The 27,668-nt window shown below is 34.3% G+C and overlaps 1 protein-coding gene and 1 pseudogene across 3 annotated transcripts in view; one reads left to right on the plus strand and one right to left on the minus strand.

Annotated features, from left to right (window-relative positions):
- Ankhd1 (ankyrin repeat and KH domain containing 1) overlaps window positions 1-27,668 on the minus strand; it is a 135,312-nt gene that overhangs the window by 72,237 nt on the left and 35,407 nt on the right. For all 3 annotated transcript variants that reach the window (XM_004841880.4, XM_087180781.1, XM_004841878.4), the window contains exons 4-10: window positions 27,165-27,312; window positions 26,004-26,151; window positions 21,141-21,374; window positions 18,865-18,959; window positions 10,585-10,822; window positions 8,825-9,016; window positions 4,188-4,297 (exon numbers count right to left, since the gene is read on the minus strand). In XM_004841880.4, coding sequence (XP_004841937.2) covers window positions 4,188-4,297; window positions 8,825-9,016; window positions 10,585-10,822; window positions 18,865-18,959; window positions 21,141-21,374; window positions 26,004-26,151; window positions 27,165-27,312 — 1,165 coding nt within the window. The remainder of the gene's footprint in view (window positions 1-4,187; window positions 4,298-8,824; window positions 9,017-10,584; window positions 10,823-18,864; window positions 18,960-21,140; window positions 21,375-26,003; window positions 26,152-27,164; window positions 27,313-27,668) is intronic.
- On the plus strand, window positions 6,715-7,240 carry LOC110348530 (large ribosomal subunit protein uL15 pseudogene; annotated as a pseudogene).

Consider the following 27,668-nt stretch of genomic DNA (forward strand, 5'->3'; position numbering starts at 1 on the left):
TATCTTCTCTCCTAATTTAGATGTTTATTAGGGTAAATACTCCTTGAGTTTAGAACATACTTAAAAATTTTACCATGGTACACTTCATCTAGAAATAAAACACTGAGGAACTAGGGAAGAGAAAGGAATGCTTATTTATCCAATTTATACATTGCTCTTTCTCCCATTCCACCTTATCTTTGTTGCCAAATTCAGATGAAAGTAATTGTACAGGTGACAAATATTTCTTTCATCTTAATAAGTACATAAAAGTATCAATGCTGAAATTAACATTTTATGATGAAGAGAGAGACCCTACTATCCTCAGAAACAGTTTGGAAAACACAAAAACTCACCAAAAACACTCCTAACATGTTAGCCAACATACTTCTGCCACCTACACATTAATCACTATCCACTAATGACTTGATGAAATCCCCTCTCAAGAACAAGAATGTCTATTACAATAAAATGGGTGAACATGGAAGCCTGGAAAACACTGATATCAAAGTAGGAAATAAAGAAAGCTACAGGGTAGTGCTTTATAACACAGATTACACTGTTAAACAGTTGATTATGAATGTTCTCTATTTTGAACTTGATAATTAATAGTGAGGGAGAGCTGGAGGGATATGGTAACTATACAGTTTTGGCTAAAGTTATAAAGATGAGAATAATATGAAATACTAAAATTTTGTTTTCTGTTCTAAAGATAAGTATTTGGAGGGCCGGGGATTTAGCTCAGTGATTCTGTTGCCTGCCTCACAAGCACAAGGACCCCAGTTCGATCCCCAGTACCAAAAAATAAAAGATAAGTATTTGGAGGAAAAAAAAAAACAGCATAGAGAAATGACACCACAGGAGTAGCTCCAAGACTACTGGAGTTAATCAACTTTTTAAAGTTTTTAAAGGGTGTTTATTGGTTATTTCTGGTTAGGTAGTTCAGTTACATTTTTAAGAACACTGACAGAAAAAACAAGATTAAGTGATTTCCAAAGGCTTAAAAAATTTTTAAACAATCTATTCATTAAAAAATGCTAATTTTAAAAAACCTCTTATGATGACTTTACACGTGCACCTACAACAGACGCTAAAAATAAATCTGAGCCCAATAAACAAAAATGCTATGCAGAGAAAGAACACAGAAATAATCTTTATTTCAATGTACATGAATCTCACTAGAGTAGTAACAAGAGATGCATACAGCAGAAAGGTATGAATTTGGTCACTTGTTCAAGGTATGAATTTGGTCACTTATTCAAAGTGATCTGCTTATTCATTAAAACTCAGCTTACAGACAACTTTTTACTTCCTTTAATATTTTCATTTTCAAAAAGAACATTCCAAGTGTTGGCCTATTCAAGAATATTAAACTGTTTAAAAGTTTTAAATAATGGATTATTCAAATTTCTTCAATCGTTAATAACACACAAGCCATATATCAAAAAGCCAAAATACAATCCATATTCTCTACAAATGGATATTCAATGTGTTTCCCATTAAAAATATATATAAATATTTTTAATTTAAAATATTTTTAGAACTAGAGAAAATGAAGTTTCAAATAACTCTAAAAATGCAAACTAACATGCACATATTTTGAAATAAATGCACATATTCTGAAAATGCTTAAATATGTCAATTCTACCTATGAGTTTTTTAAAATAAGAATTTCAAGATTTCTTTTAAAACTAAGTTCTAAATTATGCTTACTACACATTTACAATGTAAATCTAAAAGCTTCGTTTCATCCCAGGAAATAAATATATTCTACTACTAAATTGCACCTTAACCCAAAATACTTACCATTTTTAACTAGAAGTTTTTTCTTCCGGCCTATAGCTGAGCTTGAAGTTATAGTTTATTTATAAGTTTTAAATATCAAAATTATACTTTCCCATATTGAAAAACAATTACTACTTTTTATTACCCAGAAGAATTAAATGTTAAAATTGAGATATATCTGCACAGATGGCTAAAGTATAGAATAGGCACTATATTGTTAAAATATTGTTAAAAGTTACTAAAATCAATTATAAAATAATTCAAAAGAAAAAGCAAAAAGTCATACATATGAAATTATTAAGTCTAACAATATTTACAATAGTGACAAAAGGGCCGGGGATTTAGCTCAGTGGTGCCACCGCCTGCCTCACAAGCGCAAGGTCTGGAGTTCGATCCCCGGTACCAAAAAAAAAAAAAAAAAAATCAAATAATACAATAGTGAAAAAAGAAAAGCAAGTTCAATAATTAAATGAATGATTATGGTTCATCAACTTGATGGATTATGCAAGTCATAAATACAAAGACCATATATCAATATGGAAATGACTGTGATAGAACACAGTGGACAAAAGAGAAAACAAGTACATTACACTATGATTAAAATTACATGTAAAACAATAAATAAAATAAAATTACATGTAAATGAATGTGAAAATAGATTGCAAAATAAGCATATTAGAATAATGTTACCTTTGTACTTAATTATTTAACAGAGCCCTTTTGTAATCTTATATTTTAAATTTAAATAGATATGATAAATTCAAATACTTGCTTATTCAATGCAATTTTCTAAGAAACCAAATCATAAACTCTAATTCCTAAGGACTAAAAGGCTATAAACTATTTCACTATAAATGTTATTTTATTAACGTTTAAAAATGTTTTATAGCAAATTTTTTAATTCAGTCAAAAATCACTAAAGTTTTGCTATATATTAGAACACATTTAACAGTTTCTTCACCTATTTAATATTTTCATAAGAACTCTCAAAAAACAGGTTGAAAGAGTGATTTTGTTATAGAAAAATTGAAGAAGAGGCTTTGTTGCTTGTTACACGCTTGCTGCTGGCTGCCTTCTGCCTGCCCTTCTTTGCCGTGAACTGTTTCTCCTCTGTGATTCCCTCTGCCTTGTCACCCTGGCTTGGAGCCAGAAGACTATGTACTGAAACCTCTATGATCTGTGAGCTGAAATAAACCTTTCCTCTTTTAAAAAAAAAAAAAATTGAAGAAGAGAGAATCTAGATAATTCAGATGATAAGAGCATTAAACTTTGGCTATATTATCTGAGCTTTTATGCGCTATCCAATTTTTTTATTTCAAGTGATGAAATACTTCAATTCCTAATTTTTATAAATAACCCAAGGTAACTCTAAGAAGGGTTTAAATACAAGGTAAAAAGACACTGAAAGAAAGCAAAATATTAAGATCTACTTATCTCTGTTATAATTCTCAGACAAAAAAAGTACACTTCTTAAAAACTTTGATACAGCAAACCCTGATTAAGAATAAAGAATATTGGGCCGGGGATTTAGCTCAAAAAATAAAGAATATTATCATTATTATAATATTCAGTATTAGTATAAATGATTATACTTTATTTCAGATAATTATTTTCCTACAATGTTGTCAGGTATCTATATCAGAAATGTCTACTATTAGAAATGATTTAAAAGACAATACTCACAGTTTAAAAAATAATTATAATAAAGTCAATTCACTACATTTATAGCTTTGTCTGTCTTACACATATTTTTAAGAAATATGTAAGAATTCTAGAGAAACTTTTGAAAGCAGTTTAAAGCACCTTTATAAAATAAAAGTCAAAGCACACATATTAGCAAGAAGCATCAAACTTCTAAGTATTGCAATTGTTTATAATTTTTTTTTTGGTACCAGAGATCGAACTCGGGACCTTGCACTTGCGAGGCAGGCAACGGAACCACTGAGCTAAATCCCCAACCTATAATTTCTTATACTTGTAAATATTATTATACATATGAACCTGACATATAAACAAAATGCCAAAAGAACAAAGAGCAGAATGTTTTAATAATGTTGTTAGGATAATTAACAGTAGCTTTGTTTTTAAATGTTGAATCAGAGAAACAAAAGAAATCATTCAAAGTGATTTGACACGTTACTGTGTGAACAAATCATTGAATTTATGTCTAACAAAATCTAAAAAATTACAGGAAAATCAAATGGGGATGAAATAAGAAACAGTTTTACCCAGGAAAACATATGCCCTATTAGACACTAAGTATTTTCTAGTACATTCAACAAGTCTAAGTAGCCAAGTTTTTAAAAGTCATCTTACATAAAGTTTGCAAACTATTGACCCTTACTCATGCTTCCTAACTGTTATATATGAATGAATAAGCATTAAAGTTCATGCAAAAATATTTGAAATTTAAAATATCTTACTAAATCAGCTCCTGCTTGAAGTAAAACATCTGCAACGTCTGTATGTCCATTTTCACAAGCATAGGTTAGAGCTGTATCTCCTGTTGCTGTTGTAGCATGAACATTAGCACCTAGCAAACAACACCAACAAAAAAAACATATTTACTACCTTCAAGAATAAAAGCTGAAAAACTTTTCAGACAGTTCTCCAGATATTGTGTTATAAATAATTATTTGGTGAGAAATGAAATTTTGGACGTGGTTAAGAGAAAACACAGATTTAAGATGGTTCTCTTGGAATAAAAACCCTGTGGTTTTGACCTGGAAATACTGACATGAATTTGATATAATTTTTTAATCTACAAGAATAACTCATATATCCTAACCCTGACCACCTGAAAAGGCCCCAGAGAAAGGACAGGTCAAGTAGAAATATCATTTCTAACATAGATTGTAGTGTCTTAAGTACCACCTCCTACTAAGTAGAACTGGGAGCTTAGGAAAAAGATTGATTCTAAGATTAGAGCAGGAGAACTGGATAAGATGAGCCTGGAACACATTACCATATCCGAAGGCAAGGAAACTGTAAAAGACTAAAACAAGGTCATAGTAAAGGATTAGACTAACTATATTAATGAAAGATATTCAAATTGTCCCATTATTTATAATTTTTGCATCAGAAAGAATGAGTGTAATGAAGTCAAAGTTAACATGTATGTTTAAATCCAGAAGTTCAAAATGATGTTCAAATAAAAAGCAAAACAAAATGAAACAGTTCATTTGTTACCTTTGAAGGATTCTAGAGGACTACCTCAGCATGTTGGAAATTGGTAATAAAAGGGAAAAAAAAAAATCAATCATTTATCCTGTCATCCCTTTATGATCTGTACTCAAGAGTAACCAAATAGCTGATAAGGGGATACTTCTCTTTAAACACATGTTCCAGCTAAAAAAACAAGGAAGCAATAACAAAATTTAAAATATCACCACTTTTCAACCCCAGAAGAATTAAGGAACCTAAGCAACAATCATCAATGGCTAATCATATCATAAAAAGAAAATCAGATGTTTATTACCTCCTCAAGAAAGTTACAAATACCACCTATGAAGTCTTTCCATTAAAAAGAAAATTAGGGCTGGGGATTTAGCTCAGTGGTGCTGCTGCCTGCCTCACAAGCAGAAGGTCCCGAGTTCAATCCCCAGTACCAAAAAAAGAAAAAAAAAGAAAATCAAACCTGTACACAACCAAGTCTCTAGATATAACAGCCAATTCATGAAAATTCCAGTTAAATGAAATAATAGCAATCAGGGAAATCCATACTCTGTGAAGCCTAAACCATGAGCATCCCATTTCTTCAAACCAAAAAGTTATAAAGAAAAAGGGAGCCCACAGATTAAGAGACTTAGGAAATACATTTTTAAAATAAATTGAGGGTGGGGCCGGGGATTTAGCTTAGTGGTTTCGCCGCCTGCTGCGCAAGTGCAAGGACCTGAGTTCGATCCCCAGTATCCCCCCAAAAAATAGTAAATTGGGGGTGAGGAAGGTATATAGATAAAATAAAAGTAGCCATGAATAAACATTCACCTAGTTAAAACTTGGTGATGGGTTCTTAGGGGTTATTATACTATATTCTCTATATGTTTGAGAGATACTATAACAAAAACATTTAAAAGTTTTTCTTAATTGTATAGGCAGCTATTTTTTTAGTAATCTACTATAAGAACTTTATATAAATAAATCACACACAAATCTGGGCGAAAAAATTTTAGATAGTAATCATATAAAAAAGTGATCCTAATGCCTGAGATAGTACTGGGAACTACATACTTCAAATCAGTAAAAGAAGCTAAATATGCAACCAATGTTGAATCAATGGTAATGGCAATAGAAAAAGTATCAGGAGTTCTAAGTTTGAATGTTAGCTCCGGCACTAACAGTTTGGTTACTTTAGAGAAATTATGTAACATAACTGCATCAGTTCCAGATTTACAAGAATGTTTTAAATAATTCTTAATACACAGACACTAGTGGCAATTAGTGGAGATAACACAAGAGCTGAGTATAGTGTCTGGTGTTTTGTTTTGTTTTTTTCAGTACTGGGGATAGAACACAAGAATGTTCTATTACTGCGCTACATTCCCAGGCCTTTTTATTTTGACACAGGTTTTCCTTAAGTTGTTGGAGTTGGCCTCAAACTTCAATACCCCTACCTCAGTCTCCCAAGTAGCCAGGATTACAGCTCCAAGCTCAATAATTTCTTAATAAACATTCACTCTTCTTTTTAAAAATCTTACAATGTAGGATACTAGCTTCAGAGAGGAATGTGGGAAGAATGTAGAAAGGTAACCACTAGAAAAGACTCTTGAATGGGAGTTACAGAATATCCTAGGGAAATAATGATTAAATAGTACATGTACTAACTAGAGAGATTAATAGAACAAGTAATTGAGTCGGGAAAGAGGTCAGTTTTTATGGGTAGTTTTATCTAAACCATAAATCATCCAAACTATTAACAATCTAGGTTAAGAAATGAATAATTCATTTTCTGTCTCAGCTGCCAACATGCCATCCAGACTGAAGAAGTCCCGGAAACTTTGGGACCACATGAGCCACGGCCATATCGGCAGGTACCAGAAGCACCCAGGAGGCCCGGGTAATGCTGGTGGCATGCATCACCACAGGATCAACTTCAACAAATATCACCCAAGTTACTTTGGGAAAGTCAGTATGAGGCATTACCACTTAAAGAGAAACCAGAGCTTCTGCCCAACTGTCAATGTTGATAAATTGTGGACATTAGTCAGTGAGCAGACACAAGTAAATGCTGCCAAAAACAAGACTGGAGTAGCTCCAATCATTGATGTAGTGCGATTGGGCTATTACAAAGTTCTTGAGAAAGGAAAGCTCCCAAAGCACCCTGTCATCATGAAGGCCAAATTCTTCAGCAGAAGAGTTGAGGAGAAGATTGAGGGTGTTGGGGGGGGGGGGGGGGTCTGTGTCCTGGTGGCTTGAAGCCACAGGTCAGGGGGCTCATTAAATGCTAACAGATGGTTTTCTAAAAAAAAAAAAAAAAGAGAGAGAAAGAAATGAATAATTCAAAAAAAATTGAGGCCAAGCCCTATTTAAGGCTAATAATAAAAGTGCTAAAACATGAACAAAGTTTTGGTAAATATTTTACTTTCCTTTTTATATTCATTTCTTTATATATCAAAATTTAACAATATACCAGGGCCGGGGATTTAGCTCAGTGGTTCTGCCACCTGCCTCACAAGCGCAAGTCCCGAGTTCAATCCCCAGTACCAAAAAAACAAAAACAAAATTTAAAAATATATCAGATCCAGATCAAATGAAAAATTCTACATTATTTCCAAAAGACATATAAAAGGCTTATATCTATCTGACTCAATTTTTCTCTGGCATATCCTATAAAATAATAAGTATTCTACATAATAGGAATTATTGGTTACTATTGTTTAATAAGGAATAAAACCTATTTTAAAACTAATCACTCTGCTAAAAAATTAATTCCTTCTTATTTTGAGAGACAAGTTTGAAATGTCAAGAAATAAGCTTAAAAGAACCATGTCATCCACACCCCCTATTATTCATAAGACTAAGCAGGAGGAATTTACTTCTCCCACAGGCCACAAACCATCAATGGAGAAAGATGAATGGAAACCCTTATGGTAATTAAGCAAACATTAATAAAAAATCTTTTTTAAAATGACACTTTTAGAGACTTAAGAGGCTAGCTTAAAAAAGCAGTTAAGACTGTGGAGCTGTCTTTGAACTTTTGTATAAGTAAAAAAGTTAAGGTTAACTGCTAAAGTTAAAAGGCAATATAAAAAGGGCTAGGGATGTAGCTGAGTGAAAGAATGCTTGCCTAGCATGCTCTGTGCCCTGGGTTCAATCCCTGGTAGCACTAAATAACTAAACAAATGTTATTTTCTTAAAGGTATTTTTCAAGAGGTTAACAAAAACAAAACTAAAAATAAAACAAAAGGAACTGTTTTAATATGCTTTGTTTTGTTTTGTTTTGGTACTGGGGACCAAACTTGGGACCTTGCGCTTGTGAGGCAGGTGGTGGAACCACTGAGCTAATACCCTGGCCCAATATGCTCTGAAATATATATATTTCAAATACAAATGATTCCAGATATAACTGAAGTCTTACTTGTACTTGTCTTTCTATATACATACATACACACAGTGTAGAATGATTAAATCAAGGTTTAACCACTTCACATAATTACCATTTTTTTGTGGTAAGAACATTTAAAGTCTACTCTTGAGCTGAAGTGTAGTTCAGTGGTAGAACGCATGCCTAACATGCACAAAGTCTTGCTAGGGATAGGGTTTTGTCCCTAGCACCAAAAAAAAGTCTTAAATTTGACTCTTAGTAATTATGAAATGTGCACTGCATTACCATACCAGGCAATAAATCATTAAAACTTATTCCTTCTGTTTAACTGGAACTTTGCATCCTTTGATCAATATCTTCCCTTTATTTGTCCACACCCCAACCCCATCCCACCCAGAGACTCTGGTAACTGCTGATCTATTCTTACGAGTTTCAAGTTTTCTAGATTCCACATATAAGTGAAGTCTTACTTGTGCTTCTCCTTCTGTGCTATACAACACTTTTAAAGACACATACCAGCAGCCAGCAAATATTTAACCAACTCCAGGTGTCCCTCCTGAGAAGCCTCCATCAGAGGTGTGGAGCAGCCAAGTTCTATATCAGCTCCTGCCTTAATCAAGAAATCTGCAACTTCAGAAAATCCTCCACAGCAAGCCAAGGTAAGAGCAGTTTCTTGAGTTTCTTCTGTCTGGGCATTTATATTTGCTCCTGGAAAAGCATAAAAATAGAAAAAATAGTTGTAAGAAAATTATAGTAAAGATATTATTCTAAGCTGTCATAATCATTTCTATCTTCACTGTGTCTGTGGTTACTTCCATGGTGTTGAGAATCAACTTTATAATTAACATTTTATGTGTAGTAAAACTTCACTAATACAGACACAAAACACCCAAAGAAAACTAGTTTTTTATTGTGTTTTTCTTTTTAAGAAATAAACTGCCTCTGGCAATTAGAACGATGCAAAGTAAAATACTAAAATTCCATCTTCTCCAGAAAGAATGGCTATCATCAAGAAATCAAATAATAACAAATGCTGCTGAGGCTGGGGGGAAAAAGAATCCTTCTGCATTTTGAGGGAATGTAAACTAGTATAACCGCTATGAAAATAAGTATGAAGAGTCCTCAAAAAACTAAAAACAGATATTCCATTTGCCCCAGCTAGTCCCTAAGTATCTTCCTGCAAAAGTTAAAGACATCATATTGTCTTTTTTTTTTTTTTTGGTACCGGGGATCGAACTTGGGTCCTTGAACTTGCACAACAGGCAGCAAAACCACTGAGCTAAATCCCCGGCCCTAAAGACATTATATTACAGTGATACATGCATACCTATATTTATAGCAAAATGATTCATAATAGCTAAATCGTGGAAGCAGCCTATATGTCCATCAACAGATGAACGGATATAGAAAATGTGGGTTTATACACAATGGAATACTACTCTGCCATAAAGAAGAATAAACTTGGGCCAGGGATTTAGCTCAGCAGTTCTGCCACCTGCCTTGCAAGCGCAAGGTCCCAAGTTTGATCCCAGGTACCAAAAAAAAAAAAAAAAATTGAGTCATCTGTAGAAAAATGAATACATCTTGAGACCATAATGTTAAGTGAAATAAAATCAGACACATAAGTTTAAGTATCCCATGATTTCTCTTATATGAGAAACCCAAAATATAAACAAAGACCTAAATAAAAGATAGACAATAGGAAGGTAGATCTTTTTCAAAGGAGAAAGGGACCAAGAAATGGGCGGGGGGCAGGGGGCAGGGAGAGTAAGGGAATGAAAAAAGAATTGAGACGTTATATACATACACAACTCCTTATAAGGAATGTAACCATTATGTACTGCAAACATGTACTAATAAAAATAGGGGGAAAAAAGAAAATGAATATGATCATGATTTGTACTGCAAACAAAATGTAATAAAAATTAAAATTAAAATAAATTTATTAGTACATATTTAGGATACATAGTGAATAAATTCAGCTTTGGGGATTGATGTATGCACAAACAGCATCTTGATCATTTTTACTCTTCCTGCTATCTTCCCTCCTGCGTTTTATAATTTGAAGGGAAATGTTTTAAAATATAATGACACCAATGGAGAAATAAAGTTTGTTTGGTTTTGGCTTTTGCGGTCCCCCCCCCACCTCATAACAGGAATCGAAGCCAGGAACTTGAGATTTCCAAGCAGGTGCAGCACTGCTGAGCTAAATCCCCGGCCCTAAAGTTTGTTTTTTATAGTTTGCTTTTTACTTTAAAAGAAATATAAAGTTTTACCTTGTGCTAAGAGTAGTGCTACCATCTCTTCATGTCCTTCCCGAGCAGCTTCCATCAAGGGAGTATATCCTTCATCATTAACTTCTTCAAGATTTGCTCCCCTTTCAATAAGTAGAGCTGCTAATTCAACATGTCCTCCACAAGCAGCTAGTGTCAATGGAGACTCGAATGAATCTGCAGGCATGTTCACTTGAGCACCACTATCCAAAAGCAAACGTGCCACCTCTACATGTCCATCCTGCAGATTTTCAGAGGTAAAGCATGAGAAAATTTTTGTAGCAAGAGATTGAAAACAGGAAGATCAGGAGACTTAGCTTAGGTAGCATATACACTACCATACCCATCTGACCCTTATCAAAAGTCCCTTAATATATTTAAAATAAGGTTTAAATTACTTTATCTTAATTTTGGACAAATCCACAATTTTCTCAAAAAATCAGATTTGGTGACATACAGTCACAATTTTAAATAATTCTGATTTTTCCACATACTTTAAAGTTCAAAAAAACTCTTAAATCCATAGTCAATACTATTTCAAAATAGTTTACACAAATGCCAGGTCAAATATAGCCCCACCCTCAACATCAGAGGGTGTCGGGTTCAAGTGTAGAAATTATATTAGATCCATTTTAGAAACCAAAGCTTAGCAAAAAAAGACTCACACAACAAATGTGAAGTAATTGCCACTTGGGATTATGTCACTAAGATAAACTGGGTTTATCTACCCTGTTTTCCTCATCACAGCAGAATGCTGCAAATAAGGCAAATAATTTTACAAAGATACACAAAGGTCTTATTTGTAAATAATTTTACCATGGATCTGTCTGCACAGATATTAAAGAAATTAACAGTATGATACTCCAATAGAGGGTTATCCATTGTCATCCACTATAACCACAAATATCCTTCTTCAACAAATTTCAAATTCTTTCTTTCTTTCTTCTAGTGCTGAAGAATGAACTTAGGGCACTGTGCATGTTGAGCCCACACTCTACCTGTAAGCTACATCCTATCCTTGAGTTTTAAATTCTTGACTTTAAAGTTTACATAGGCCATGGGCCAGGAATTTAGCTCAGTGGTTCCGCTGCCTGCCTTGCATGCACAAGGTCCCGAGTTTGATCCCCGGTACAAAAAAAAAAAAAACTTACATAGGTCTTAATGCTTGTTGTGGGCATACAAAATCAGATGTTAATATATCAAAAATGATCAGGGAGGGCCAGGGATTTAGCTCAGTGGTTCCACCGCCTGCCTCACAAGGGCAAGATCCTGAGTTCGATCCCTGGTACCAAAAAAAAAAAGATCAGGGGTCGGGGATTTAGCTTAGCGGCACCGCGCCTGCCTTGCAAGTGCAAAGTCCTGGGTTCAATCCCCAGTACCAAAAAAAAAAAAAATTGAAATATTAATAAATTACTTGTAAATGCTGAATACAAAAAATAATGTTTTATAAGATTAGGCATTCTTTTATTAAAGAAATAAAGAAAGCTTAATTAAATGTTATATTTCAGTACAGTATCTACAGTTTCATTATATTTAACTAAACAACTAGCCCAGCTTTAATCACTTTTGACACAATGCCAAAAACAGGTAAAATTACACGAAAATTTTAGTTGTACTAATTCTTCAAATAATATATAAAATGAAATACATTTCATCAAGTTACTAAGTTATTTGGTATATTGAGATATCTGGTATTTGAAATACATTTTCAACTGAAAAGAAAAGATTTATTGTCTACAGATACTTGAGTTTACTTGAAATTTTCAAAATTACAGATTCTGCTAACATGTCAAGTTCATATAATAAAAAATAACTCAATCTTACAGGTCTAATATCAGCATTAGAATTTTTCTTTTTTAAAATTCTAATACTTTGGTCTTAGTCATGGAGAAGTAGCTAGAATTAGAATTAATCAATCATAAAAAACTATAAAAGGGGCTGGGGATTTAGCTCAGTGGTTTCGCCGCCAATCTCCGGTACCAAAAAAGGAATAAAAATTAAAAAAAAAAAAAGCTAGAAAAAAGAGTATGGGTGTAATATGCATTTAGAGAAACTGGACAACAATCAAGCTAGGGCTGATCAGTAAAAGAAAGGAGCACATGAGATAAACCCTGCATTCACTCCAGCTTTCTCCCTGTGTATTTTCCAAACTGGCCAAGGGAAATAAAACCTAGAGGGAATACAAACATTTTGTAGGAAACAAGGGGAAAAAAAAAAAAAAGAACAAATAAATATGAAGCATCCAAGGTACTTAGAACTCGCAGAAAAAGAAAACAAAGTAAAGGGCCGGGGATTTAGTTCAGTGGTTCTGCTGTCTGCCTTCCAAGTTCAAGGACCCAAGTTTGATCCCCAGTACCAAAAAAAAAAACAAAACAGATAAAAGAGTCCCAAAATTCTACACAAAATTCTCTTTACTTTGGCAACTCCTGAATTGAGCATAGTAAGGATGAGACTCCAGAGTGCCTAGTAGAGAATAATTACTGAAAGGCTGGAGACACTGGGAGTTCAGGCTCAACCAAAAAGAACAAAGCATGGTGAATAACCCAGATTTTTAAGTTGAGTTGGCAGGTTATCCTCAAAAACTAAGCACTACACTGTGGGAATAAGGTAAAATCAAGCTTCAACAAGACCAAAGTGATCCACTGATAATTCAACTGCTTATTAGTCTCCTCTCCCTGCCCTGCCCCGACAGAGTCTCACTATATTGCCCAGGCTAATCTCAATCTCTGATTTTCATATCTCAGCCTTACAAGTAGCTGAAAGTAAAAGTGCACACCATTGAGCCCAGATATCAATCTTAAAAGGAAGATAACATAATATAGAGCCTCTAAAAGGTCACAATCAGTCACAATGTATGGTTTACAATTTTTAAGATTACTAGACAAATTAAGAAGCAGGAAAAAAGTGTTATGTAATCAAGACACACATACACACACTCATACAAATGCACATACATATATACACACAAAACAAAACAAAAAAATCTCAAATTGGGCATGGTGGTGCATACCTTGTAATCCCGACACTCTGGGATGCTGAGGCAGGAGAACTACAAATTTGAGCCCAGCCTCAGCAATTTAGAAGTTTTAGTAAGAGACACTGTCTCAATAAATAGAAAGAAAGAAAGAAAGAAAGAAAGAAAGAAAGAAAGAAAGAAAGAAAGAAAGAAAGAAAGAAAGAACAAACGAACTGGGGATGTATGAAGGCCCAGTTTCAATTCCTACCACATGCACACACAAAAAGCAATCCTAGGAATGAATCAAATATAAGAGTTAGCAGAAAAAGCCCTAAGACCACTATTAATGATACGTTAAATAAAGGAGAAAAAAATGGAAGAAATGAAAAAAATCAGAATGTAAGACACCACATCAATAATTACATTAAATGTAAGTGGGTTAAATACATCAACCAATTAAAAAACAGATTAACAGAGTGGGTTACAAAATGTGATCTATATATATGCTATATAAAACTCACAATTCAATATAATGAAATAGGTAGATTAAAATAAATGAATAAAACATGTATCAGGCAACATTAATCAAAGGAAAGCAAGAATAATTCCAGTAATATGAAATACAGGAGACCTCAAAGCAAAGCAAATTACCAGAGACAGATTATACAGTATAATAATGAAAAGGTCAATTCCCTCAAAACACAGCATTTCTAAAAATGTATGAACCAAATAACACAGCTCCAAAATATGAAAAAAAGTGAAATCAATGAAGAAACAGACAAATCCACAATTATACTTGGAGATTTCAAAGCTCTCCCAACAATTACCTGCAACAACCAGACAAAAAATCAGAAAGAATACAGAAGTATTACACCACCAATTAACAGGATCAAATTGACAGTAAAAGAACACTGTACTCGACAACAGCAGAATACATATACTTTTCAATTATCAACAGTATATATAACCACCAACAGGCCATAAAGTAACCCTTAAAAATCTAAAAGAACTAATATCACACAAAGTATGTTCTCTGTTAACAATGGAATCAAACAGGAAAATCTCCAAAGATTTAAAAAGTAGAAATAAGCAAATAACCATGAGTCAAAATTTCAAGAAAAAATTTTTTGAAATCAACAATTAAACAGAATGAAAATAAAAGTACAACATATTGAAATTTGTAGGATACAACTAAAGCACTCCAGGAAGGAAATTTACAGCACTAAATGCATAAAGTGAGAAGAGGAAACATCACAAACTAATGATCTAAGATTCCATCTCAAGAGCTAGAAGAGGAAGAAATAAAAATATAGTGGAAATAAACTAGAGTATGGAAAAATTTTAAAACTAAAAATTAATCCTTTGTAAATATCAAATGTTGACAAAATTTTAGATTGACTCCCCCCACCAAAAAAACAAACCCCTCAAATTACTAACAACAGGAATGAAAGACAGGACATTATTACAGAAGTAATATGGATTGTAAGAGAATACTATGAACAACTGTACGCCAACAAATCAAAGAAGCTAGATAAAATGGATAAATTTCTAGAAAGACATAAACTATTAAAACTAACAAAAAGAAAATCTGAATAGACTTTTAAAATGGATTAGAGCTGGGCATGTGCCATATACCTGTAATCCCAGGCTGAAGGAGGCTGGGGCCCAACCTCGGCAACTTACACACTTAGTGAGACCCTGTTTCATTGAAAGGGTTGAAAATGTGAAGGCCCTGGGCTCATCCCCATTAATACCCACCCAAAAAAGAGAGAGAATTAGTAATCAAAATCTTCCCATCTAGAAATTTTACTCTTAATTATATAACCAAATGCAATGATCATTTATGTGAATCAAAAGACACAAGAATATTCATGCCAGCTTTATTCTAAATAGTCAAAACCTAAAAATACAAATGTCCATCATGATAGATTGAATTAAAAAGAGGCATATTTATGCAATGAAATACTATACAAAAATGAAAAGCAAATTACTATAAGAGAACAAAATGAGTAATCACAAATGCATACTGCTGGGCCGGGGATTTAGCTCAGTGGTTTCGCCACCTGCTGCACAAGCACAAGGACCCGAGTTCGATCCCCAGTACCAAAAAAAAAATAAAAACAAAACAAAACAAAACAAATGCATACTGTTGAGTGAAAGAAGTGAGACACAAAAGAATACTGTATTATCCTATTTATATTAAGTTCAAAATCAGGAAAACTAATTCATGATGACAAAAGGTAGAATTGTGGTTAATTTCGGGAGAAGCACAAGTGGGCCTCCCAGACTGCTAAATATCTTGATCTGATTATGACATGGGTATATTTATATATAAAATTTCAAACATAAGTATACTTAAAATTTGGCATCTTATTATATGCAAATTATACCAATCTGAAAAGTATTATACAGTACTTTCTAGCTGGGCACAGTGGCACATGCTTGTAAAACCATGAATCAGGAGGCTGAGCGAAGATCAGTCTGAGGTCAGCCTGTACTACATAATGAGTTCAAGAGTTCAAGGCTAACCTGGACTACATAGTAAGACCCTGTCTTCAAAAAAAAAAAAAAAAAAGTACATGCACAGCACAGTTCCCAGAGCCCTGCATGTGGACTTCCGGCAAGAAATGGAGCATGTTTTCAATAGGATAGCCTAAACCTGATGTCAACCAGAGAAGTGGGTGATACAAAAAGAGACAGTGGCCATTAAGGGGTTACTGTCATGCCTCTTCAGGATAGCCCACCCTCACAACGTAGGGTATACTTTTTTCTCCTTGGCCCAAACCCACTCTGTAGTGCCTGTTTCTTTTCCTATCTGTTATAAAACTTCGCTATCATTTAAAAAACACATTATATTTTTACCAATCATTTCTAGGATTCTGAGAAAGTAATTTTAAAAAACACATTTCTAGGCCAGACATGGTAGTACACACTTGTAATCCCAGCACTCAGAAGGCTGAGGCAGGAGGACTGCTGCAAGTTCAAGGCCAGCCTGAACTACATAGTGAGACCCTGCCTCAAAATAAATAAATAAATAAATAGTTAATTCTGATTTATTTTGTAATCAGTTATTGAGAAGAACCATTAAAGCAAATATTAAATCTTCCAACTGCTAATGTGTTTGTATGAACTGTTGGCTCAGATTTTTTTCCTATAATGTACTATACTGATTACCTTAAAATATCATTAGGTCTTTGAGAGGGCAAGGATAAAAGAGCTATGTTCAGAAATATAACAATACAGATGAGGCTTGGGAGTATTTTTTTTTAAATAACAAAATTTCTTAGATGTGAAAGATGTCTGCCATTCTTTGCATATCACCTCATCAGGAGATGAACTTTATTCCCAGCTCCATCTCTTAAATCTGGACTGCCCATGACTACATTTGGTAGAAATGTTGCTGTGCCAGTTCTCTGCCTCTCTCTTGGAATGCTAACCTTGGGATCAGCTCTCTTCAGAGAAGTCTAAGAAAGCCACATAGAAAGACTATTCATGAAAAGAGAGAGGTCTTTGCCATTCAGCTATCCTGATCAAGGTTCCAGACATTGAAGTTAAACATTTTAGAGATGCCAGCCAGCAACTATCTGATGGTAGCTACATGAGAAACTCGCCCCCACTGAGAGATGCAAATAGAAAAATCTCCCGATTGTCCCACAGAAACATAAATTAGTAAGTGGCTGTTGTATTAAGCCTGTAGGCTGTCATTTGTCACACAGAAGTAGTCACACACACACACACACACACACACACACACAAATAGAAATTAAGCTAGGTATGGTAGCACATGCCTATATTTGCATACCACTTGAAACCACACTGAGCTTTAGATATTATTGATCTGGCTTATGAATTCAGCTATTAAGATTATGAGTTACTCCAAGGCCTAAGTGTGAACTGCCAGTTGATCTTTCATCTGGGATTTGAAGATAGACTTCCCTATGCCATCAGTCACAACTGAGGTCTCAATGATGGATGAGGTTGTGACATCTCTATAGCAAGGAAACACTGTAGCTGAGGAATTATGACTCTGTATAACTATTCTCTAAGATCAAATGTTAGCTACACAACGCAGGTGGTTTATTAGCTATGACCTGCAAGATAGCATAGGTGGCTTGTTAACTGTGACCTGGCCTTTACAAGTATACAATGTTACTCCCTTCTCCCAAACCTGGCTCATTAAATGCATTAGTTCTATTCCCTATATCTATCTGCCTTCACATCCACTTGCTATGTTGCATAATCATAAATACTGACTAATCCAGTGCTCATGGTCTTAGCCAGGACAGAGCTAAGATGAGGTGGTCTTTAGCCAGGAGACAGCTAAAGATCAACTCTTGGCCTTCCAAGTAATTAACTATCATTCATTCTTTATTCTTTATTTCTTGTTCTTGGTATATTATTCTTTCACCTCCTGTTGTCCCCTCATCAGGCAACTGGGCATCTCCCAGTGACTGGTCAGGCTACCAACCGGACAACTAGTCGGGTGGGTGATCAACCCAACATTTATTCCCAACACTCTGAGAAATAGAGGCAGGTAGAAACCAAGTTTAAGCTCAGCTGGGGAAACTCAGTGAGAACTTTTCTTAAAAAAAAAAAAAAAAAAAGAATTAACATAGATAATGATGGGCTGGGGATTTAGCTCAGTGGTTCCGCTGCCTGCCTCGCATACACAGGGTCCCGAGTTTGATCCCCAGTACCAAAAAAACCAAACAAACCATAGATAATGATGAGCTTATTTAACCACATCTTAAAAACATTTGTACTTTTCTGGGTAATTTTCTAAACATTAAAGGTATCATAAAAGCTCAGAACACTTTGAATCTCTTTGTATTTGATGTACTCTTTATGGATACAATAATATATGTGTGATAACAATGTGCTAATGGAAAAAAATGGTTTCTGTATTGACAACATTAAAGCTGATTATTCTCTTTGACAGAAAATGTTTGAATTAAAATTCTAGATCTTTATCCTAAGAAACAATTAAATACTTTACAGGATATCCAGAGAATCCAAAATATGTACTCTTAATATCCAAAGCATATTTTCACAGCAATTTGCCTTATAAAATTTTAATATAAAGCTATAAAAACACTGGAAAGATGTCCTACTATCTCCAGAACTAGATTTATCAATATCTCTAAAACCAAATATACTATAGTTACACAGTACTATTCTCTTTCACAAGCACAGATATTCAAGCATTACCTGTGTTTAATTTAGAAATGGGTTAAAAAATTATACAAACCAAACACCGATTTTCAAAGGCTTCAACACACATGAGTTTTTCTTCCCATAAAATTTCAAGTGAGCACAATTAAAATTACCATGCAAGCCTCCATTAAGGCAGTGTGCATCTCATCTGTTTTGTGCTCTTGATCTGCACCAGCTTCAAGGAGAAACCGAACCATATCCAAATGGCCTTTAAAAAAAATTAAAGAATTGACTATCAATTTAGTAGGTAAGTATTGAAATGGAGAATGTTTTTCTTTCAGATGTCTACACACAACTTCTGAGAACTTATTTTGAATTCAATAAATGTCAGTGACAGCTCTACAAAGCCAATCCAAAACAATAAGCAGGCTCTCATCAAGGTTTTATTATCTAAGTATAAAAGACTGAATTTTAGTTAGGTAAAAGCAGTAATGCTTACTCTTTGATTTAATCTATATAAACAATCAAATAACACTGAAATTTAAAAAGCCAGGTAAAGTATCTTTGGATCATATTTTCTAGAAAAACACCTTTTAAAGAACCATAAACTCACTGTGTCAGTAAGTAGGCACAGAAAACCCCATTTAAAATAATTCCAATCCTCTTCATACATTTATTATATAAAAGCCTTAATAGTCAATAAGAAAAAGACAAACACTTCACTAGAAAAATGGGTGAAGGATATGAAATGGTAATTCAAAAAAGAAATAAATGAATATTAAACTGATGGAAAATATATTAAACCTTCCTATTAAAAGAAATACAAATTAAAAGAGACACCATTTTTAAACTATCAAAATGGCAAATATTAAAAAGAATGATAATACCCAGTGTTGGTGAGGGTGTAAGGTGGGATAAAGGGCACTCTCAAACACTGCTGGTGGGAGTGTAAATTGGTTCAACCTTTCTAGAAGGCAATTTGGCAATATGTATCAAAAGCCTTAAAAATGTCCATACCCTTTGACCCAGCAATTCCACTTCCAGGAATTTATCCTAAGGAAATAATCAGAGATTAGGCAAAAATGTCTGCACAAGGATGTAATCACAGTGTTTTTAATAAAAGTGAAAAAATGGGAACAATGCAAGTGTCCAACAATAGTCAATTATGGTGTATTTGGCAGAGACTGATAGTTCCTACCCAATATCCATTCTCTTATTCTTCTTTGATAATAGAACTCCTTGTTTATCTTGGTGGCGACATGCTTAATAAAAAAACCTTGTAGCAATGTGTAGCCAATAAGTTATACACAGTATAATAAAAAAATATGGCAAATGCTTACATTTTAAAAACATTTATCACAGTAAAAGAGATTGCCATTCTTCCCCTCAAAATACTTCCCTCACTTAGAACACACTTATCGCATTGTTCTAGCTACTTTCTGAAGCAGTTCTGGAAGTTTTCTTTCAACAGTGAATGTAGTTACACTGTCATGGCTGCCTCAGTGTCCTCAATCGATTCAAAACTTTTACTTTTCATGGTCATTTTGACTTTGGGAAGAGAAGTACACCATGTAAGATCCAGTGAATAAGGTGGACAGAAATACACCAAGTTTTTACAAGCCCACACTTTCATTGGATGGCAATTGTCAGCAGCATTTACCATATTTTGGGTTATACCTCATAAAGACACTTACAAGAGGACTTCCACAACTACTTTAGAAAGTAGCAAGAATGATGGGATAAGTGTGTTCCGAAAAAGAGGGAGTATTTTCAGGTGGATTAATGCCAACATGTCTTTTACTGTAATAAATTTTTAAAATTTAACCATTCACCATATATTTTGATCACACTGCATATGTGATATCAAAAGTTGTGTTGCTAAACATTTACTAAATGGGAAAGTGTTCATGATATACTGCTAAATAAAATAACCCAACTATAAAACAATGTTAAGAGTATGACTGTTTTATTTAATATGTGTATTTGTTTACAAACAGACTTAAAAACACTGGAAATATATGCACATTATAATGTTATTTAGAAGGATTTTTTTCTTTACTTTTAGATGATGGCATTACATGTCTTTTTAAAATTTCTTTGAAATATTCCATATTTTTCAGGTTTTCTGTATCAAGTGTGTATTAGTATTTTTGTGTATTTTTTAAATAAAGAAAAACCATATAAAACAAAAGTTATTAAATAATGGAAAACTCTCTAAACCTATACTAGGTAGTTTAGTTGACTTCATAATTAACTGCATAAATTTGAATTGATATAATAAAGAAACATACATTGGGAAACTATACAATAAGAAATATAGGATAAAATGGGCTTTCTATATAATTAAACTAGATAATTTTATAGCACAAGGAAAACAATATAAAATTAATTCAAATAATATTCAAAGTTATTATGAAAAGAAGTGTAAATATTCATAAGTATAGAGTACCTTTATAGCATGCAAGTGTAAGAGCACTTTCTTTGAATTCGTTAGAATGAGTATTGATGCCTGCACCATGATCTAGAAGAATTCTTGCAACTTCCACATGACCTGCACTGGCTGCTTCCATTAAGGGGGTATGCCCATTTTCATTATGATCTTCTATATTTGCACCTTCATTAAGCAGTACTTTCACAATGTCAACAAATCCTCCAGCACAAGCATAAGTTAGTGCAGTGTTTCCTAACACAGAACAAAGAAATACAAAATTAGGACACAATAGTTATGATAATGCTACTGCTGTAGTTATAACTCTTCAATTCTTCTATAACAACAACTACAATTACCATTTCAAATTTTGTTGTTGTTGTCATTGGTTAGAAACATTATGTTAACATTCTCACTAGTTAAAAAGATTTATCTAAAAAGCCCAATGTAAAAGACCATATACTGCTGGGAAGGGTAATGCGCGCTTATAATCACGGCACTTTGGAGGTTAAGGCAGGAGGATTGCCTCAAGTTCAAGGCCAGCTTGGGCTACAGTGAGTTCAAGGCCAGCCTGAACTACACAGCAAGGCTCTCTCAAAAAAACAAAACAGAAGGCCCAGAGATTTAGCTCAGTGGCACTGTGCTTGCCTTGCAAGCACAAGGTCCTGAGTTCAATCCCTGGTACAAAAACAAAACAACAACAACAACAATTTGGACTGGGCCTGAAAAAGGTCAGTAGGATTCCTATACAAGAGGAAGGATGTTTGACATCAAACAAAAAACATTAAGTAAAAGCAGATAACTAGAATGATAAGCACATCCCTGTACAGAGGTGAAGTGAAGAATTACGGTTTTCAGCCCAGGTGTCTCTGTAGATTGCCTGCTTTAGAGTATAGAAGACTACTCCAGGAAACCTATATTTTTATTTGTTCTTTTAGACAGGGCCTTGCTACACACTCCATGTTTACCATGAACTATGTAGTCCAGGGTAGTCTCGAATTGCCAGAAATCCTCCCGTCTCAGCCTCCCAAGTTCTGGTACTGTAGGTGTGTGCCACCACGCCCAGAAACCTAAACTTTTAACAATCTCCCTAAGTGATTCAGACATGTGAGCAATAGATACAATTTGTTGAACCAAATGAACTAATTAACTTTAAAACAAACTTGATTAGGAATTTACTAGTGGGAAGATGAAGAAATGTCCTTACAAAATTTTCTATTTTTCCAATGAAATATGAATTAAGGTCATGAGTGGAAGTGAAGAGGGGTAGGTGTTTTGTTTTTTGGGTTCTTTTTGAGACAGGGTCTTATCACGTAGTTGAGGCTGGCCTTGTACTCACAGCGACCCTCCTGCCTCAGCCTCCCAAGTGCTAGGATTACAGGCATGCGCCACCACACCTGGTAGGGTAGCTGTTTTGGAGGAGAGAGTATTTGCACTGGCCAACTCATGTGTAATAAGGAGCTCATAATTCTTACTGTCTGATACATAACCATACTTCATTCTACACAGTATACCCCCTTCAGCTTAAAAAAATTTTTTTTAAATGAACTTGACCCCAGGCAAGCCTTTTCCTTACTTAAAATATCTCACCTCCTTTTAAAAAATAAAAGTGCAGAACAACCTGGTAGTTTTGGAACTATTCCAAATAATTTCAGAATTCCTCTTTCACCCACCAAAGGTACCTCAGAGATGATAGGAGATAAGGTCTAGGGACAAGGAATCTAACTTCCCATTTAACTATACTTTAGATCAACTTCCCTTTGATCTAAAAGTATTATACTAATGTGCCACTATACTATTTTGTTTAAAGTTAGGATTCTTAAGCTGAAAACATTAAAACCCAATGAATTTGATGATCTCCAAGAACCCTCAAGGAAAAAATAAAATTTCCTTGACGGCACCAACATCTTTTGAATACTTCTCTGAGCTAAATCCCAGTCCTTCTCAAAGGAGTATGCACATAACATGATGCTGCAAACCAGAATGAAGCTATTTAACACTTACATTTTAAATTTTTGTTGCGGTTCAGCATCAATGAATGTCCCTCAACATAGTGTTATAGCAATGCAATAGAATCAAGACCCATGGACCCAATGCTGCAATCTCCAAAAACCCAAAATCCAACAGGCCATGATCAAAATGAAGAAACAGTGGCAGTCACAATTTCAACCCCTGCCATTTTAAAGGGAATGTGGGACTTGTCAAACAAAGCTGAGCTGTTGCTATGACAGCTAGAGCTATCCTACATGTCCTATTGCCACTCTGGAAGACATCTGCCTGCCCTGCAACCTCCAGATGACCCTGCTCTCTTCCTGTTTCTACTCCAAAAGTCCCTAAATAGACGACTGAAAAGCAGAAATTATGCATATGGGAGCCCATTCTTCCTCTGTGTAAGCAGTTCTTCCATACATGGGATCAGTCCAGTAGGGGTTCCTTTAGTGCACCCCCCACCCCCGCACTGCCACTCATGTTCCATAAAGCCTTGCTCCAGTGGTCCTACTGTCTATTGATAAGTCTTATCTCAGGTAGTATGGACTGAGTGGGTTGAACTAAAAAAGTCTGGTAACACCAGGGGCAGTGACCTGTGGACATTCCCAGAAAGCCAGTGGGAGCTTCTGGAAGAGCTCCAGTAGATGCCAAGGAAGTGATGAGTCTCAGCTGCTGAGAAGTTGATGGTGTGGCTGAGAGCCACCAAGAGCTATACACTATGAGCTAAGAGGTGCTGGCACTCAAACTTTAGAACTGTAACCTTAAGGACTGAGAGCCATTGTCACTTAAAGGCTGGATCCACTAGGATCAAGGAAGCTGCACTTTGCCAATTTGCAGTTTCTATCTGAATTGAGCAAAAGAATGCTCAGTAGCTTGGCACAGTGGTAGCAGCAATAGCAGTAACAGCTTTTTAGCCATGTGCCCTATTTTCACAGCATTGAAGTGCTAAATATTTTGTTGATCAATTGCATTGTTCTATGTATATTACTCGGTATTATCTCTGACCAGTTGGTAACCTACTTAAAATAAGAGATTATCTTCATGTATCTCCAATTGGCCAAACCCAGAGTGACAAATAAAAATGGACAACAAATATACTTTGAAAATATTAAGTTCTTAATGAGTCTGTATGATTCTTCAATATCAAATATATACCCTCTAATACTATGAACTTTTATAATTTCCTTAATGTGTTAAATATTTGTTGAAGAACAAAAATATATTCTGGAAAGAATTTATTATAAACAGGATATTTTACTTATTTTCAAATATTTCTTCAGCTTATCAAATATTTTAAATGTTATTTTTTAAAAACTCACTTTCAGTATTTTTCTTTTTTTTGCCCCAGGATAGAACCCAGGGTCACTTTAGAAACATTCAACACTTTTTTGTATGCACATTCATCTCTTAATGTTCTTTAGCCTCTCTTTTATCTTTACAAATTTATTCATAAGGTCATTCATTGGTTTTCCTCCTGAAGCATCTTTAAACTATATTTAAACCCAACCCAGCAAGACAAGTATATATCCCCTTTAGCACAACTCATTCAAAAGAAGTATTTCTTTAAAAAATCATTATCTTTTGATCTGACACTTTATTTCTTAACTGATGTTGTTTTATAGGTTTTTATTTATTAAAGAGGGGGTGGAGAAAGAAAAAAAAGAAAACTATTATTTCAGAATTCAACCTGTTCAGAATTCATTGTTCAGCCCTCTCAGATATTATACAAGTTAATATTACTATAATAAAGACAAAATGGTCAGCAAAATGGCATACAGCCCCTTCTTGGGAGTCTTATTCATTTTAAAAATAAACTAAGCTACATTTAACATTTATTTTAATAGCATGGAAAACTGATATGCTTTCATTACATAAATTTTAAAAATCATGAAGTTACCTCATAGCAGATGAATTAAATCCAAGGAAACTAATCACCAAATGAGTAACTCAAGACACACAACCAAAGTTGCTCCTTTTTTTTTTTTGTACCGGGGATCGAACTCAGGACCTTGTGCTTGCGAGGCAGGCACTGGAACCACTAAGCTAAATCCCCAGCAGTTGCTCCTATCTATGAGTCTGTGATGCATAAATAAAGTAGTAGTCCTTACTAGGGTGACCCTTATACTACACAAGAAATCTTATTAATAAATGTATTAAGCACACTCATATGAAAAACCCTATAGAAGTAAACATTCTTAGGTTAATCTATCTTCTTTTTTTTTTTTTTTGGTACCTAGGATCCAACTCAGGACCTTGCTCTTACAAGGCAGGCAGTGGCACTACTGAGCTAAATCCTCTGCCCGGTTAATCTATCTTCTAACTGAAGTTAGGGCTGGGAATGTACCACAACTGTAGAGTACCTAGCATGCCCAAGGCACTGGGTTCAGTTCCCATTACTGAAAAAAATAAAATCAAGGAAGTTTATATTTACATGAGACAAAGAATTATAGGAAACAGAGTTTCTAATTTCATCTTTTTATACATTACATACTATTGACAAAAAAAACAAAAACAAAGAAACTGTAGCAGAAAAACTGTTAATATCAGCCAAATAGAACCTAAAAGACTACTAAGATACCAAATTTGCTGGGCCTGGTGGCGCAAGCCTGTAATCTCAGCACTTGAGAGACTGAGGCAGGAGGATCACCACAAGTTCAGGCTAGCCTAGGCTACATAATGAGTTCAAGGCTGGCCTGAACTACATAGCGAGAACCTGTCTCAAAAAAAACCAAATAAATGAATAAAGATACCAAATTAACTAAGAGATTCCACACAAACCTAGATTTTTTTTTTTGTAGGTTTATATTGGTTTTCCCCAGGAATCAAATATTTATTTCTCATGGTTAGTTAATTATGCCAATTTATTTTTCCCTACATATACTATTCTCTACATACCTGTTGCAGACTGGGAGTTGACATCGGCATCATGAAGAAGTAATAATTTCACAATATCTAAATAACCTCCACTGGAAGCTGCCATCAGGGGAGTTATATCTCCTTTATTCCCTCGATCTTCAACATTAGCATGCATAGCAAGCAACACCTTTAAAACACATACACACACAAAAGTTGTCATTTATTACCATTACAGTATTTCTAGAAAATATACTGAACCTAAGAAGATATTCTTTTAAAGTAGGACTAAGGAAAAATCAAAAATAATCAACTTAAAGAAAATATGCCAATTTTCAATGCTCATTACACTAGGTCACATGATACATTTGAGAATATCCATCATTCTTTTTTCTTTTTTCTTTTTTTTTTTTTGGTACCTGGGATTGAACTTGGACCTTGTGCTTGCCAGGCAGGTGCTGGAACCACTGAGCTAAATCCCCAGCCCACCCATCATTCATCTTTAAGTAAAGTAAGATCATTAGTCATCCTATTATAAAGTCTGACTATTCTTGTCAAAAAAAATGTGTTATGCTTGACATTATCTAGCAAGAGAGTAGAAAAACTATACAAAAATATGGTTATTTCCTGCTGGGTATGGTGACACATTCACTGAGCAGCTGGAAGACTACAGCAGAATCACAAGGTCAAGCCTTGTCTCAAAATAAACCATAAAAAGCGCTGGGCATGTAGCTCAGTGTGAAGGCCCAGGGTGCAACAATTCCCAATACCAAAAAAAAGCTATTTCCCAATATTAGTCTAAAAAGTGAAAAAAAAAAAAAAACTAAACTAAAAGAACTGGGGGAATCTGAATGCAATGGAAATAAACTACTACTTTCCATTACATTTATGTACTATTTCTAAAGACAAGTTTAAAATGATTATTATTTCTATTTCTTATTCATCAGGATTAGTTTTGAGTGATAGAACAATGAACCATGTCCAGCTGCATTACAGGCAACAAAATAAACTGTATCTTTTTCTATTTTATAAATAATAAAAGTTACTTTTTTTTTTTAGTACTAGAGATCGAACTCAGGACCTTGCGCTTGCAAGGCAGACGCAGTGCCACTGAGCTAAATCCCAAGCCATTCTATTTTATAAATAATAAAAGTAAAACAAAAACTTTTCCACAATTTTAATCACTAAAAATGTTTTGCTTACTTGTGCTAATTCATAATACCCTGCTGAACAAGCCAAGCACAGAAGGCTTTCTCCTTCTTCTGTATGTTCATTTACACTTCTGCCTTCATCTAGCAATTTACGAACAGCATTCACATCTCCATCTGAACAAGCTTCTGCTAGACTGCGACTAAAAACAAAATCATTCAACAATTAACTGACACAAAAGAGGCTCCTGTTAAATTACATTAAATATAAAGTGATTTGTAGAAAAATGTTGATATAGTGAGAAAAAAAACTTTTTGTACACCTTATTTGCTGAGCATCCTTTCTGCATTTTTTAAATATTCATATATGACAATCACGACAAAAAGTGAACCTGAAAATAGCTGTCATTTTTTTTTAATAGCTGTCATTTTTAGCTTTCAAAATCTAATTGTATTATAACACATTTTAAATAAATTCTCTTGAAGTATTAGATGCCAGTTTTTAAATTCTACTAATGTAATAATACTCAAAGACATTGAGTATACGATCCTTTTGGTA

The sequence above is a fragment of the Heterocephalus glaber genome, unplaced genomic scaffold (genome assembly GCF_053883595.1).
Source record: "Heterocephalus glaber isolate CG9 unplaced genomic scaffold, H.glaber_assembly_v1.0 deba00001465, whole genome shotgun sequence".
Lineage (NCBI taxonomy): Eukaryota > Metazoa > Chordata > Mammalia > Rodentia > Bathyergidae > Heterocephalus > Heterocephalus glaber.